General features: G+C 49.1%; 1 protein-coding gene across 1 annotated transcript; it reads right to left on the bottom strand.

Moving 5' to 3' along the window:
- Nucleotides 1–671: 671 nt before the first annotated feature.
- Bcl7b (B cell CLL/lymphoma 7B) lies at nt 672–14152 on the bottom strand. Its single transcript, NM_009745.2, has 6 exons — nt 13926–14152; nt 11362–11437; nt 5299–5395; nt 2404–2574; nt 1929–2008; nt 672–1686 (listed from the first exon to the last, which is right to left on the bottom strand). The coding sequence occupies exons 1-6, from the start codon at nt 14015–14017 to the stop codon at nt 1594–1596; spliced, it is 609 nt and encodes a 202-aa protein (NP_033875.2). The 5' UTR covers nt 14018–14152; the 3' UTR covers nt 672–1593.
- Nucleotides 14153–16317: the final 2165 nt, after the last annotated feature.

Raw genomic sequence — 16317 nt, 5'->3', positions numbered from 1 at the left:
ACCATGCTGCAGGTGCTGGGAACTCAGCTCAGATCGTCTGTAAGAGCAGTACGTGCTGCCTGTAACCACCAAGCCACCTCTCTCTCCTGCCTAGGAATGGATGTATAGAACTTATGCATGCACATACATACATACATACATACATACATACACTAGATCCTCACGTATGACGGGTGTTCACATGAGTGTCAGCACGTGTACCAGGGTTCATATGGAGGTCAAAAGATCACCTCAAGTTTGGTCCTTGCCTTCCACTGTCATTTGGTCATCTGTGTAGTCCAGGTTAGCTGGCCCTTGAGCTCCCAGGAAGTCTGTTTCTGACTCCCACCTCACATAGGAACACAGGGATAATGGACGGCAGTCCTCTATCTGGCCTTACCTAGGTGGGGCTGGAAATCGTCCTCACTCTCCCCAGGTAAAACGCTTTACCCACTGCACCATTTTCTCAAGCCTATTTTCTTTGTCTATTTTCCTGAGGCAGGGTTTTCTCAGAAAGCCGAGTCCAAACCTCCAGATTCTCCCGCCTCAGGCTCTTGAGGGCTGGCATTCCAGGCCGGGCAGCCTTGAAAGCATTTACATTTGAAAGGGCATCCAGTGGACAGGATGCTGTCACAACCACTCACCCACCCAACTCAGCTCCCATAACTTTGTAGAAAGAAGCTGTCAAGTACTAACAAGACATATTTCAAAGTTTAATTTTAAAAATACTCTATTCAGTGCTAAAATAGGTCTTCACTTGCTGTTACCCATTTCCATTTTCTTAAACTTTTCTTTTTTCAGACAAAAAATAAAATCATAAAGTTTAATTAAACATGCAGATTTTAAAGAAAAAGGAACTTTCTAGAAAGTCTGAGCTGAAGGAGTACTGGGGCAGGTACTGTGGTCAGAACCTCCAATCATGGCTGGGGTTTTCTGCAGGAGGAGGTGGGGACGTTGGAATGAAAGGACGGGTGAATAGAAAGCTTCAGGTGTGCTTAGTGAGTGTGAGGATGCAGCAGAAGGTTCTGGCAGGCACAGGGCTGGGAGCAGCTGGGGCATCCAACAGAGGCAGGTCTGCCTCAGGCACAGGATGCATCTCCCATGGGTCTTCTGCCCAAAGGTGGCGAAAGCCCCTCCGTCCCGGAAGAGCCTCTCTCCGGTGTTCTCCACATCTCTACCGGTCAGTCCCTCTCCCAGCAGCAGCCTGCAGGGCCTGGCCCTGTGGCAAAGTCCATACTCCACAGTCTCCATTCAATTCAAGTAATCCTAGGCACTCTTCTCTCAGGTGGGCGCCTTCCACACCTTTCTCCCCGTGGCGGCGCCAGCAGCTCCGTGCAGTGGTTCTGGAGGTGAGAAATGAACCCTGATGCTCTGGCCTACTTGGGCTACAGAAAAGATGTGAGCGCTCCTTTGCTCAAGAGCAAGCAGACACAAGTGTCAGGAACAAGAAGATGGTGCGACGACCCCACGCCCTCCATCAGCCTTCTAGCCCAGAGGGCTCCCACGCACAGGCTCTGGACCCTAGTGCTTGCCCGGACCCCAGCATCAGAGCTCGGCCAGACCAGAATGCAATAAATAGAGGCAGGGGCCAGGAGGCGAGGGGCCAGGACGGTGCTAGCTTTCCGACGTGGTCTGCGGTACTACAGGTTGGTCCACACAGAATCTCTTCAAGGGCGGAGCACCAGAGTCCTCCTCTTCCTCAGTGGTCTGGAAGTAGCAGGACAGGGTGTGATGAGCCACCCCGAGCAGCCCTGCCCATTCACCACACTGCAGCCTGCAGCCTGCCCTCTGCCTGCTTTTAGGTGACCAAACCCTGCCCCTATTCTAGAACCAGTGACTGTTTTCCCAGCAGACTCTACAGCCTAGCATAGCACAGCTGTGTTACCCACCCAATTCCTAGGATCTTTCCTTCTCTTCCCTGGAAATAGGGAAGGCTGGTAACCTCTTACCTGTGTCTCCACCGGCACTGGCTCTTCCTTTGTGAGTGTGGGAGGTTCATCTGCAACTTCAGATGCAGGCAGCGAAGGTTCTGTAAGAGCAGCAATTTTAGCCCAAGGTAAGTCTAGCCTTGCCCTTGGCCTGGGGGCAGTTCCTGAGATTCATATCAAAAGGATGCAGGGCCAGGAACCACATGTGTCTAGCCAAGAGCCACTATCCCTCATGTGGGAAGAATGAAGTGTGAGTGGATCACAGAGGGCCACCATCCCAGCATGGCAAACACTGGGAGCTAAAGCTCACCATTCCTACTAAGGCCCCCTGTTCTGAGAGGGCTGCTACATCAGATAAAACAGCACATGGAAGGATCTAGAACAGATACAGCCAACAGCAAGCACACATTATCCACACCAAAACAACTTCCGTTGTGTAGCACACAAAAGAGGCTAACAAGGGCCACAAATGCATAGGGGCACCTCCATGACTCACCCTCCAGGATCTCCTGGCCCAATGTGGGGGGCTGGGAGTCATCAGTGCGGAAGTCTGAGGTGTGTGCTGGGCTCAGGGACTCGCTCTGCTGGGGGCTGGGACTTGAGTTGGTGCTGCTGTCCACCTTGAGTTGATAGACATCCGACACAGAGCTCTGGTTGCTGTTCTCATCTGGAAAGCAAGCACAGTAAGGCAAGAGCTGAGAGCTGGCGCTGGCACACTGACACACTGCACACTGCTAACACTAAGGAGGCCCATGTGGGTTTCCCATGTCCTGGGTACTCTCTGCAGAGTTTAAGCAGACTTGCTTTGAGACAGGTGTCACTCTATAGACCAGGCTAGCCACAACCTGGCACTGGTCCTCCTGGCTCTGATTCCCAAGTCCTGATTACAGACGTGACTCACCACACCTGACAAGAGCTCACCATGAGCCGGGCATGGTGGTGCATGCCTTTAATCCCAGCATTCGGGAGGCAGAGGCAGGCGGATTTCTGAGTTCGAGGCCAGCCTGGTCTACAAAGTGAGTTCCAGGACAGCCAGGGTTATACAGAGAAACCCTGTCTCGAAAAACCAAAAAAAAAAAAAAAAAAAAAGAGCTCACCATGTCTCCGAACTCATTATCAACTTGAGCTTCCTGGCTTCTCCTCTTGAGTGCTTGAGTGCTGAGCTTGGAGGCATACACCCACACACCTGCCTCTGTGTGGTGCTGAGGATGGCGCCCAGGGCTTCCTGTGTACTGCCGGAGCGCTCTACCAACTGAGCCATATTCCCAACCCAAGCATTTTCTACTTGACAATATATAGAACATGCAGCCAAAACCTATGATTGCAACATTTCTAGCCCAGGAATGTGGAGCTCTGCTTATATAACCATGCTGCTATTGCCGACCAATTACAGCTCTGGCCTGGTAGCTTCTTGCTGCACAGTGGGTGGCAGGGGTGCCATCTGTGCCTTCCCATGGCACAGAATGGCAGCACCACGTGTCTGGACCTCAGAGTACCTGATGGAGGCTGTGGTGCCTGGAGGAGATCACCTCAGGCTCTCAGACACTGGACTGTCCCAAGGATGAGAGATTAGCACCTGGGGCTGTCTAAAGGCTTAAGGTCACCAAGTAAGTTAAAAGCTGAAGCAGCCACAGTCCCCTCCCCCATTGCCTCCAGCAGGCACAGTCTGCTCACTTGCACTTGCTTTTTCCTCTGTGGTGCCTCAGTTCAGACCTCCTTGTCACCTTCAGACCTGCCTAGCCTGATGTGACAGCCTTGAATCTTGCTCGGCCTTACAATTACAGACAAAGTGAACATGGCTCCTACAGTGGAGAGTGCTCTGTCCCTGCACTCCTTAGGGCCTCCCTGCCTGCCATTCTTTAACCTTTTCCCTGGCTTCAGCAGCTAGCAGCTGACTGAGCACTGTTTCTCGGCCTGTATCTTTCCCAACCTTCCTGCTGCTGGCTGCTATGACTTCCCTTTCCAGGTTCCTTGCAAAGCTCCTATATATTTGCAACAAAATCAATTGCTTGGAGGAGCCTCAGTGTTCCCCAAGGTGGAAAGGCCATCCCACGAGCTCTGATGCTTCTACTGGCCCCTGTGCACATACTGGTCACCTTCTATCACACTCTGTAGTGTCCCTGCCACTGCCTGCCTTCTCCCAGATATCCCAGTGCCAGACACAGGAAGTACAAACAAAAAGGAGGGGTTGGTGACCAGACCAATGCCTCCGGTTTCCTGGAGCCTTCTGATCACTGAACAGCCTTTCCCTGTGTTCTTGTTACTCCATGACACCGACCTTGGTGGGGAAGAAGGAGGCAAGCAAGGGCAACTGCACGCTAGGTAGCTTCGAATATGGTTCCTAAAAGACAGTGTAAGGCCACTGTGGTCTTCCCTCTTTCCAGGACTTCTATCCTCCACACAAAAACGAAAGTGGCTTTTTGGTTTGTGTGTGTGTGTGTGTGTGTGTGTGTGTGAGAGAGAGAGAGAGAGAGAGAGAGAGAGAGAGAGAACTAAAGTTCTGATTGAGAGAGAGAGAGAGAGAGAGAGAGAGAGAGAGAGAGAGAACTAAAGTTCTGATTGAGGCCAGTCGACACAGACTTGTAACAGACCTTCCTGGGAAGCTGAGGCAGAAGGACAACAGTTCAAGGTCAGCCTTCGGAACTACAGAGATCCTATCTCAAAATTAAACCTAGCAGGGCTGCAGGTGCAGCTCAGAGGCAGGGGCTGTAAATTCAATCCCAAATACTGCCAAAAGGAAAAAACAGAGCAGCCAAGTCTTGTCACCTGTTCACTCTGGCCCTGAGAGTGTGAGACTGAGGACCAAGGCAGAACCTCCTTCTGAGCACAGTGTTGAGTGGCACTTCTCAACCTTCCTAATGCTAAGGCCCTTAGGTAAACCCTGCAAAACAGTCATTTGACCCCAAAGGATGGTACTATGGGTGCAGGGGTCTCTCAGGCTCCTACCCTTAACCACCGAACCACTGATCTGGCACAATTATTTTGCTTGTTTGTTTTGTTTTGTTTGAGACAGGGTTTCTCTGTGTGGCCCTGGCTGGCCTCAAACTCAGAAATTCACCTGCTTCTGCCTCTCAAGTACTGGGGATAAAGGCCTGTGCCACCACCCGGCTCCCAGGTGTGTTCTCATTCCTGTGACGTCTTTGAATTAGTCTGTATTTTATACTGATTGTATGTGTGCGAGGTTTTGCCTGTATCTTCACATGTGCACCACTTGTGTTCCTGGTGCCTGCGGAACTCAGAAGACATCAGATGCCCTGGAACTGCAGTTAGGGATGCTGTGAGCAGCCACATGAGTCCTTGCAAGAGCAACAAGTGCTCTTAGGCACTGAGCCGTCCCTCCAGCCCCCAAGTCTTCTATTTTCTGAAAGAAAGACATGCATAATCAACTCACCCTGGAATTCAAGGAGGAGGGAGGAATTGGCTGAGGCGTCAGAGGGAAAGCCATTAGGTTCCCGGGCTGCTGTATTATTCGATTTTGACTTTTCTTTCTATAAAAGGAAAAGAAAGAAATATGACACAGGTAAACAGGACTCAGGATTATAAAGGGTTACCCACTGTTTGAAAGCCCTCAGAGGTCTGAACAGAAGTAATGGGAGGAACTGGGAACATAAGAGACAGAGGAGGATGAGGAAGACCCAGGTAGCTGCTGCTTCTCCACCCACTCTCCAGTTCCAGAGGGAGCTCCATAGCGGAGCAGCTGAGCACCACGAGAGAGAGGCAGGTACCCGGCCTCTTCTATAGCTGCATGGTTCTTCTCTGCCCTAACTACAACTTTCAACACTCAGCCCAGCCCCATCTACAAGCCAGGTGTGGAGGTGAGCACACACACACACACACACACACAAAGCTGGGATGTAGTTCAGTGGCAGAGTGCTTGCATAGCATTTGTGACACCCTGGGTGGCATCCCCAGCACTGCATGAAGTCGGGCATAATGGTGCCTGACTGTAATCCCAGGACCTGGGAGGCAAGAGGACCAGAAGTTTAAGGTGATCCTTGGATGTGTGTGCATACATATATGTATACGTGTATATATAGTAAGTTTGCAGCCAGCCTGGATTCCATGAGACTGTCTCAACAAACAAACAAGTCCTAAAAACAAAGCCCCCAAATAAAACAAAACAAAACAAAACAAAACAAAAAAAAAAAAAAAAACCAATGAGGCTGGAGTTAGCAGCCTGGATCAGCAATTAGGAACGTTGGCTGCTCTTCCACAGGACCTGGGTTCTGTACCCACACAGCTGCTCACGACCATCTGTAACTGCATTTCCAGGGGATCTGACGCCCTTTTTGAGCCTCTGTAGGCACCAGGCATGCATGTGGTACACAGGCTCACATGCAGTCAGAACACCCACACCCAAAATAAAAGAATTAAACAAATGAAAATGCCCACAAGAGCTAAACACTCAATTCAATAAACTAGGAGAGCAGGAGAAAAAAAAATAACCAAAGCAAAACCCAGAGATTGATAAACATTACAATAGCTCTTTATACAGGTTTCAGAAGCAACAAAATTGCCTATTGTGTAAAAGTCACAAATGCATCAAAACTAATTGAAAGACACAGTAAGCAAACACATATGTCTTATTGGTTGATTGGCTGGTTTCTGAGACAGAGTCCCACTAAGTAGCCCTGGCTAGAACTCTTACGTGTGGTGATTTGAATGAGAATGGTCTCTACAGGTTTCTATGTTTCTTTTGTTTGTTTGTTTGTTTGTTTGTTTGTTTGTTTTCGAGACAGGGTTTCTCTGTATAGGCCTGGCTGTCCTGGAACTAACTTTGTAGACCAGGCTGGCCTCAGAAATCCGCCTGCCTCTGCCTCCCAAGTGCTGGGATTAAAGGCGTGCACAACCACCGCCCAGTGGTTTCTATGTTTCAATACTTGGTCTCCAGTTGGTGGAACCAAGAGAAGGATTAAGAGACATGGCCTTGTTGGAAGAGGTGCTGGCTACTTTCAGGTCCACTTGACACTAAGTCATTTGGGAAGAGGGATCCTCAATTGAGGAAATGTCCTCATCAGGCTGGCCTGTGGGCAAGCCTGTGGTGCATGCTCGTGAAGGATGATGGGCCGCCCCTGGGCTGGTGGTCCTGTGTGCTGTGAGAAGGCAGACTCCTGGCCTCTGCTTAGGTTTCTGCCTCCAGGTTCCTCCCAGATTTGGCTGCAGATTGCTGGGAACCTGAGAATGTCAGGCAGTAACCAGAAAGCTGGAAAATAGAATAAATCTTTCCCTCCCCAAGCTGCTAAAGGTCAAGGTCTTTATCATATCAATGAAAACTCTGGGACAGAGGAGGTAGGGGTGGGCTTTGAGTTTTCAAAAGACTCCCACCATTCATTCCCAGTGTACTCTCTGCTGCCTGCAGAGGGCTCTCAGCTGTCCCAGCCACCACACCTTAGCCCTGCCACCACTGTAGACTCCAAACTCCAGACTCCTCTGGAACCAAAAGCCCAATTAAACTCCTTCTTTTGAAAGTTGCCTAGGTCATGGTATCTCATCTCAGCAACAGAAAAGTAACTAAGACACCAGGTAAACCAGGATGGCCTGGACGCCTCAAATGCAGAGACTGAAGGTGTACACCGCCATGCCCAGCCGGAGTGATGGGTTTTAAAACACAAAAGAATCCTGCAAAATCCCTCTGTACCAGCCCACTTGAAGATTATGAGCAGAGGGCCGCAGATATTTCAGGTCCCAAGTCTCCCTGTAAGCCTGAAAGCAAACACTAGCGGAAGCAGACCATCAAGGCAGCCAGAATGAGCTGGCCCCACCCACGTATGCTTTTGAGGACTGAGAAGGGGTAAGTTGGCCCGGTCCCCAGTAAGGAGCCAGGACAAATGTCCATCTGCATGGAAATGATGGAAATGGAGCCCTACTTCACACATGTCTGCCCTGCCTCGGATGTCTTATAAATGGAAAGGTAACAGCCAGCCTCTAGATTACATGCAAGATCATCTCTGGTACCTCTAAGAAAGGCCATATTCCTTCTGTCTCCTTCATTATGGGGACGAGAGTCCTACCGCTGATCTAATTCCACTTCACTACACTGGCCACACCAACCTCAAACTCCCTCTGTAGCCCAGATAGGCTGTGGCCCTGTGTTCTTCGTCTTCTGCCTCCTAAGCGCTGCTGGGACTGCAGGCCTGTGGCACTACCAGGCCCAACTAGTTAGTCATTTTGTTGTTTTATTTTTTGTTTTGTTTTTCGAGACAGGGTTTCTCTGTATAGCCCTGGCTGTCCTGGAACTCACTTTGCAGACCAGGCTGGCCTCGAACTCAGAAATCCGCCTGCCTCTGCCTCCCGAGTGCTGGGATTAAAGGCGTGTGTCACCACGCCCGGCTTTTTTTGTTTGTTGTTGTTTTGCATGGCCATGAAGCCCAGGCTCAGGAGCCTAGAATTGCTAGGATATCAAGTGTGCACTGCCACACCCAGCAGGAAAATTTAAATGCATCAATTATATTTTCAAAGACTTATTTTATCTTTGTGAATTTGAACACTTTACCTGGGCACTGCAGCTCACACCTGTGATCCTAGTACTCTGAAGGCTAGAGAGGAGCGCTGTACAAGGCCAGGGACAGTGTGAGCTACACAGTCAGAATCTGTTGCAAAAATCCCCAAAAGGAATAAGAAAAATGAAACACTTCTGTTGCTCTGGACACTACAGAGTATTTAAAAAAAAAACAAGTTACAAATGGAAAGATACATGGGTAGCTTAATGGACAAGAATCAGAATTCCCACAACTCAGAAGAAGATGACAATGTAAGGACATTGCCAAGTATGGTGATCCAACACTTAGAAGGTAAAGGGAGGATGGTCAGAAACTGAAGGCTATCCTCTGCTCTACAGTAGGTCTGAGGCAGCCTGGGCTACAATGAAACCCTACCTCGAAAAAGAAAACAACTCTGTGTCAAAGAGTTCAGAGTCAGCTAAATCTACACAGCAAATTCCAGGATATTCAGGGCTACACAGAGAGACCTTGTCTCACAACCCCCAGCCCCTACAAAGAAAAAGATGTAAAGAAAAAATAGACAAAGAGAAAACAGAAGTTCTACAGTACAAGGAAAGGGAGAGCCAGGACCAAAGACAACATGGATAGCGACAGTCTAATGCTGAGCAAAACAAGAAACACAAAATCACAACAAAGCAAAACAAGACACAAAAATAGACACTTTAGGATTTGTTTTCCAGTTTTTCAATTTTTATTTTATGTGTACGGTGCACTGGCTGCATATACCGTCTGTGCACCACATATCTACCTGGTGCCAGCAGATGTCAGAACAGGGCACCAGATCTCCTGGAACTGGAGTTACTGAAGGTTGTGAGCCACCATGTGGGGGCTGGGAACTGAACTCAGGTCCTCCGGAACAGCATCCACTGCTCAAAACTGCTGAGCCATCAAAACTGCTGAGCCATCTCTCCAGCCCTACGATTCGTTTGTATAAAGTTCAAAATCCCTAAAAATGATCAGAGTGGTGGTAAGAAATACATGAGCGAGTGGCCACTCCCGGAGAGGAGGGCAGATTGGCACAGGGTCTTCAGAGTCAGTGATGCTCTCTTCCTGGCCTCTAGTGTTTCCAACTCACTCACCAGACAGGGACTCATTGTGCAGCCCAGGCTGGCTTAGACTTCCCTCCCATTTCAGTCTCCCGAGTGCTGGGATCACATGTATGCGTCACTCACCCAGCTAGACCTAGGTCTATGCACCAAGGACACTGGTTTATAGTTATTAGACTGCTGTGTTCTGGTTTGATTATGTTTCTATACATATATACATATTTTTTTTCTTTCAGTGCAAAAGAAGTAATCTAGAGCCTCAAGCATTAGGCAAGAGATCAACCAGAGTCACACCCCTAACTTCCTTATATATAACTTCTAAAAGGTTTGTTTACATGTACGAATGCCTTGCCTGCATGCATGCCTGTGCACCATGCGCATGCCTGATACAGGATCCCTGCAACTGGAGCTACAGGCAGTTTGAGAGCCACCATGTGGGTTCTGGAAACCAAACCAAGGTGCTCTGCAAGAGCAGCAAGTACCTGAGCCATTTCTCTAGCCCCTTATCATATATTTTTAATAAACTGATTATTATGTGTGCACAGTGGGGGAGGGGCCCATGTGAAGATTAAAAGATAAAGCTCCCTCCCTCCGCCTTCACATGGGTTCTGAGTGTTGAAATAAGGTTGTTAGGCAAATGCAGCAACCGTGAGCATCCTAGAGATCTTTTTCTTTAAAAAATTTATTTTACTTATATTTCTGGGTGTGTGTGTGCGCGTGTGCATGTGAGCCCATCTATGGGGACCAGAAGAGGGTGTCAAATCTCTTGTAGCTGGAGATATAGACCGACATCCCAGTGCTCAGGAGGAGAGAGGAAGGTGGTGAAGTGGGAACTAGCAAAGACTACATACCCCTCTGAGTCCGCAGAGCTACACAGACAGTAGTCTAGAAAGCAAGATGGGGGCTAGAGCAGTGCTGAACACATGTGCTGCTTTTCCAAAGGACTTACACTCGAGCCCAGAACACACATAGCAGCTCATATCTGTCTGTAATTCGAGTTCCACGAGAACAGATATGTATTTTTGGCCTCTGCAGGCAAAACACACATGAACATAAGATAAAAATACATAATATTTTTAAACTGTGGAGGAGCTGGAGAGATGGTTCTGCAGCTAAGGAGTGTCTGCTGCTCTTTCAGAGGATCTGGATTTGATTTCCAGTACCTCGATGGTGACTCAGCCATCCAGGACTCCAGTTCTGAGGGATCTGAAGCCCTCTTCTGACCTTCCTGGGCACCAGGCATGAATATGGTACACTTGTATATATGCAGGCAGACAGCCATAAGGAAAAGAAAAAAACAAATGCAGGAAAAATACAGGTGTTGGTTTCCGACTCCCAGACACTGGACTGAGGTGAACATTTTACTCAAAGCAGGGCTCTCCCAGGATTCCTCAGTCCCTACCTGGCAAACCCAGCCCCCAACCCTGAGCTTTCCAGCCCAGGGACTGGGCTGCCCTTCCCCAAGAGGGTCTTTCCTACATAATCCAGACTTTTTTCTCATTCTCTTTTTCTCTTTCCCTCCCCCACCCCCAGCCCCAAGCCTGCTCTTTCTCTCTTTCTCCCACCCTTCTCTCTCCCCATGGTGACTTCCTTGGCCTCTGTCCTTGGGGCCAATGGACTCCCCTGAGAGCAGCTTCCCCATAAACCTGCCAATTTATAATCTAATCTGGTTTGAACTGGCTCACATCACCATGAAATGACCTAGCAACAGGAACAGGGCTGAAGCTACCATCTAACTAAAGAGAATAAAGGAGTAAATAATAAAAGCAGAGTCTTACACAGACTCTACCTGGAGAGCCTGAGGTCTTTTCAGAGAAATAAATTCCTTTATAATTAAAGGAGGCAAGAAACAGAAACTAAGAACTTAACTGTCCCCCATCCACCCCCGCCGCCGCCGCCACCACTTACCTCCTTGCTATCTGTCACAGGCACCCATTTGAATATCCTCAGGGAGGTATCACCCACAGTCACCCATTTCTTCTCCCTAGAAGGTGAGCATTAATTAATAAAGCACACTTCTTGTGTTTATTAACGATGTTTTCTGGGTCTCAGCAGATTGCTCCTCTGATCTGTAATGTTTTCTAGACTTCTCTATCAAATTATCCTGAAGGTTTGGACACGAGGAAATCAGCAGCTGGAGATGAAAGCCAGGGGTGGGGAGTGCGGTGGCTTTCACGGGTATGCTTGTAATCTTAGCACTAGGAGGCTGAGGCAGGAGGACTGCCACAAATTGAGGGTGGAGGAGGACATGAAAGGCACTGAGTGCGGCTCAGTCTTAACAGGCTTATCAGCATGCACAGGTCCTGACTTTGATCGCCAGCAGACGAAGTCAATGAGGATGGTTGAGATCATTTCTAAGTCTCTCTAGGCTGCTCTGTTCATCTTCCATTTAAGGAAGCACAATCACAAGAAAGGAACAGGCAGCATTTGCATGCTGGGTAACTGAGATTACTCATGGAGAAAAACTACAGCTTTGTAGCCTGTGACTCTTTGGCCAGGAACTACAACAGTGGGAGGAGGCACTGGTCTAGCCTGGCCAAGGGTATGGGCTCCATCCCCACCATACAAACAAAACTGACCCCTCCCCTCCATGTCTTCCTGAGGTAGAAATGGCAGATTTAACACCCTATTAGTAAAGCAAGAAAAGTTTGTGTGGCTTTTACTCAAGATCACCATGAGATAAACTCTGAAGGCCTCAAATATTTCTAAATCCAAATGAACCAGGTGTGCCCTCACCTCATTCAGCATTTCCTCCTGTGTGTGTGTGTGTGTGTGTTTGTGTGTGTGGGGGTGCTGGGAGGGGGACAGGGATGGAATTCAGGGCCTTGGCCATGCTAGGCAAGTACTTTACCTCCAAGCAACATCCCTACTCGCTCAAAATGCTTGTTTTGTCTTTTTTGTTCCTTGGTAGGGACTCTTAAATTGCTTAGATTGGCCTTAAACTTGTGGTCCCCCTGTCTCAGCTTCCTGAGTAGTTGAGCTCACAGGTCTAAGGCATTTGGCCCATTTCACTATGATGATTAGGACTCAAGTCCCCAGCTCTTCCTTGAGTAGCTAGGGGACTATAGGTGTGTTTTGCTGCAGTGTTAGTAGTTTTGAGTTAAAAAGTCAAACATGGGGCTGGGGTAGATATATATAGTTCAGTGCTAGAGAAATTATCACGAGTGAGCAAGGTGGTGGGCACTACCCTCAGAATTAGGGGATGGGAGTTGGTTCAAATATGCGGAATGTCTTGCAGTTCAACCTAATATAATTAAGGAAAATTCTGTGAAGGTGACCTTCGCTAGAATTTCAAAATGTGTCTCTGAGGAACCTACATTGAAATTTCTTTTGAGCATTTTATTATTTTTATGTGTGTGGGTGCTTTACATGCGTGTGTGTCTGCGCATTACACACGTGCTGTGCCCACAGATGCCAGAGGACATGGTATCCCATGGGACTGGAGAAGAGCTGTTAGGGGCCATGTGGTGGAAGAGCAGCCAGGTGCTTTTGACCATTGAGCCATTTTTCTAGCCTACATACTTTTCCTTACCAATAAAAAACAAAAGGGGGTAGAGACTTGAGAATTACATAGGAACAGAGGAATGCCATAAGATGCAGACATTTTCCAACACTTGGGAAACACAGACAGGTGGGTCTTTGAGAGTTCAAGGCCACCCTGGCCTACAAAGAGAGTTCCAGGACAGCCAAAGGATTGGGGACACTGATTCAAAAACAAACAAACCACTCTCGCGGCCTCTTAGCTACTGGGTAAACTGAGGCAGAAGAATCACTGCCAGCCTAAAGCCAGCCTGCGGTCCTCAGGGAGCTCCGGTCAAAAAACAGTAAGGAAATTACAAATCGTTAAGTGAAGTGAATGGCTCAGAGGCTTGGTTCAGAACAATTTAAAGCAATAAAATCCTGACCTAAATTGTTCGCTAATTGTTCTGGGTTTGCAATAAACATTTGCAGGGTCAGGGTACCTTGGTCGCCAAGAGCAAACCTATGGCGAGTGGGCTGGCTAAGGATCCAAGATATCAGGAATTTCTGTTCCAAAAGTGCCATGTTTACAAACTTCCGCTTAATTTCGACCACTTATATCGTATAATAGTCGGCAACAACGGACATCACCGGACACTTGTGCTGCGCAGGAGCGGAAACCGAACCCGGAGCCGCCAAGCAGCATTTCCGCGAGGTCTCCACCGGAAGTGCAACTGTGCAGCGCCAGGCCCCGCCCCAGGCAGAGCGGCCGGAAGCGGCTAATGACAGCTATGGGAGGGGCCATGAGCCGACCGTCTTTCTGATTGGCTACAGGGAACGCGGACTCTGAATTCACGCCGATACCGGCGCGCCCTCCTTTCGCTTTTTGGCTCCGGCCCCCTCCCCCCAGGGCCGGCCTCTTGGTTCCCATCCTGCCTGTTCCTGTATGGCGAGCCTCCGCGCCGGCTTTCCCGCAACCCCACGTCAGCAACCCCTCCGCTCCCGCCCCTCACCATTTCCGCACTTTCTCGATGGCCGCCATCACCTTCTTGATGTCATCTTTAGCCCGGCTACGGGTCTCGGCCCGGACCGAACGGCCGGACATGGCGGCGGCGGGGAGTGGCTGGGGGCCGGGACAGTGCTCCCAAGACGCGGGATATCACGCGCCTCACGCGTCGCCGTCCACCCGCTGCCACCGCAGCACGTCACCGCGGCCGTCGCCCCCCCTCCGTGCGCGCGTGCGCGAGGGAGCGCGCGCACCCGCCCGCCCCTTGGGCCCTCAAGGCCTCAGCGCGCTTGCGCACCCGCCCGGGGGCGTCCCTGCTGTGCGCCTCCAGAGACCCTTTGCCCTCTTGCTGCCAGGCTGAGCCCATCGTCGTCCGCACGTGGTGTGGGCCAGGCGAGGCTGCGAGGGTGGTGGTGGGATGAGGTTTCCAAGTCACCACTTTCCCTACCTGCTGCTTCAATGCATGCCCGGGAATTTTCAATACTGTAGACCAGGCCAACCTCGAATTCACAACCACCTGATTCTGCCTCTCCGGTGCTCTGTGCCATGGCATTTGACCGGAAAATTTTATTTCATTTTGCTTTTCCGAGACAGGGTTTCCTTCTCTGTGTAGCCCTGGCTGTCCTGCAACTCACTCTATAGACCAGGCTGGCCTTGAACTCAGAGATCTACCAGCCTCTGCCTCCCAAGTGCTGGGGTCAAAGGGGTTGGAATTTTCTTTTTTTCTTTTCTTTTTCTTTCTTTCTTTCTTTTTTTTTTTTTTCTTTACATGTATATGGCACAGAGGACAATTTGTAGAAGTTGGTTTTCACTAGTGAGTTTTAGGCTGTTATCAAGTCCTTTAATCCCCCATGACCCCTGACCCTTCAAGGAATTATTTATGCGCTGCATGTTCACCTAAAAGGAGATCTGTGTCATCATTGTCTAAATAGCTGTGTTCCGGAGTCATTATCACACCTTCCTTCATTTTGACTTCTGGTCTTCGAATTCTCAGCTACCCACCTGGAAATTTCTTCTGATTGAATCAACTACTTTTCCAACATCCAGGTCACACTGCGGCTCTTCCTGAGTATTTTGCACCTGGCTCATACTTTTAGCATTCCACTTCACTGTCAGGGAATTCAGTTCTGGATAAAACATTGCCTGTGTTCTGTGCATTGGACCAAGTACTGAGGACATAAATATTTCTCTTTTGAAAGAACTTCTGGACCAGGGACTGTGATGAACACATTTATCCCAGCACTCTGGCGGAAGAGGCAGGTGGATTTCTGAGTTCAAGGCCAGCCTGGTCTACAGAGTGAATTCCAGGACAACCAGGGATATGCAGAGGTTTTCTCTGGGGGGTTGAGGAAGGACAAAAAGAGAAAAGAAAGAGGGGAGTGAAAAGCAGTGATAACAGACCCAATAGAAGGAGGAGGTGACCCACAGCTGACGTTGCATGCCCAGAGGGACTTGTTTGAATCAACTTTGAGGTTTACTTGCAGTTCCAGGAAAACCAAGAGTTCAAGGTCATCCTTGACTGCGTTTAAAGTTTGAGGCCAGTTTAAGGCTGCATGAGACCCCGTCAAAGAAGAGGGAGAGGAGTGTGTCTCCCAGTGACTGTGTAACTTATCCTGAACTTGGCGAAGCTTCTGATTCATGACTCTCAGCCTTCCAGCTGAACATGTTTGCTGGGAAAGGATTCCTAAACAGCTTCTGCAGGGGGCGGGGGGGAAGGGCCCAGGTAACAAATGCAGGGAAATGATTACTGTTGAAATAACTGGATCAAACTCAAATGACCTAATACAAGTGAACCCAGGGCTTACCTAAACATGTCCTACATCAAAGGACACAATGAAGAAGATGTTCTCACTGCTACGGAGATGAAAATAAAGAACAAGAAAAGAATGCAAGGCAGGCCAACAGTGTGCTAAGCTTCACTGCTTATGTTCATGGACACCCGCTCCCCGAACCAGCACAAATACAAGGCCACCCCTTGACAGCTATGTTTAATTTCTCTCACCACCTAAATCCAAGCCATTGCCAGCAAGAACTCCCTCTGCTGTTCATGTTTCTCTACCACCTTCTTTAAATTTAATTTAAAAGAAAAAAATTTTTGAGGTAATGTCTTCCCATGTAGCCTGGAACCAAACCTGCCCAACCTGGGTTAAATAGCAAGACCCTTTCTCAAACAGGTAGGATCTAGTGGCATATACCTGTAAGCCCAGCACTGGGGAAATTTAGGCTAGAAGAACAGGAACTCAAGATTAAGGCCAGCCCTGGCTACTTGTGGTTTCAAGACCAACCTGGGCTCCATAAGACCTTGGTTTTGCTGGGCGTGGTGGCGCACGCCTTTAATCCCAGCACTCAGGAGGCAGAGGCAGGCGGATTTCTGAGTTCGAGGCCAGCCTGGTCTACAG

Source organism: Mus musculus, chromosome 5 (assembly GCF_000001635.26).
Source record: "Mus musculus strain C57BL/6J chromosome 5, GRCm38.p6 C57BL/6J".
Taxonomy (NCBI): Eukaryota; Metazoa; Chordata; class Mammalia; order Rodentia; family Muridae; genus Mus; species Mus musculus.
The sequence above is the reverse complement of the archived record's forward strand: the minus strand, read 5'-3'. Positions and strand labels throughout refer to the sequence as shown.

Coding starts and splice junctions, on each gene's coding strand:
- Bcl7b (NM_009745.2), bottom strand. CDS start 14,017: ATGTCCGGCCGTTCGGTCCGGGCCGAGACCCGTAGCCGGGCTAAAGAT. Junction 5,396..11,361: donor CTGTGACAGATAGCAAGGAG/GTAAGTGGTGGC, acceptor TTCCTTTTATAG/AAAGAAAAGTCAAAATCGAA. Junction 2,575..5,298: donor CCTCCTCCTTGAATTCCAGG/GTGAGTTGATTA, acceptor CTTGCTTTCCAG/ATGAGAACAGCAACCAGAGC.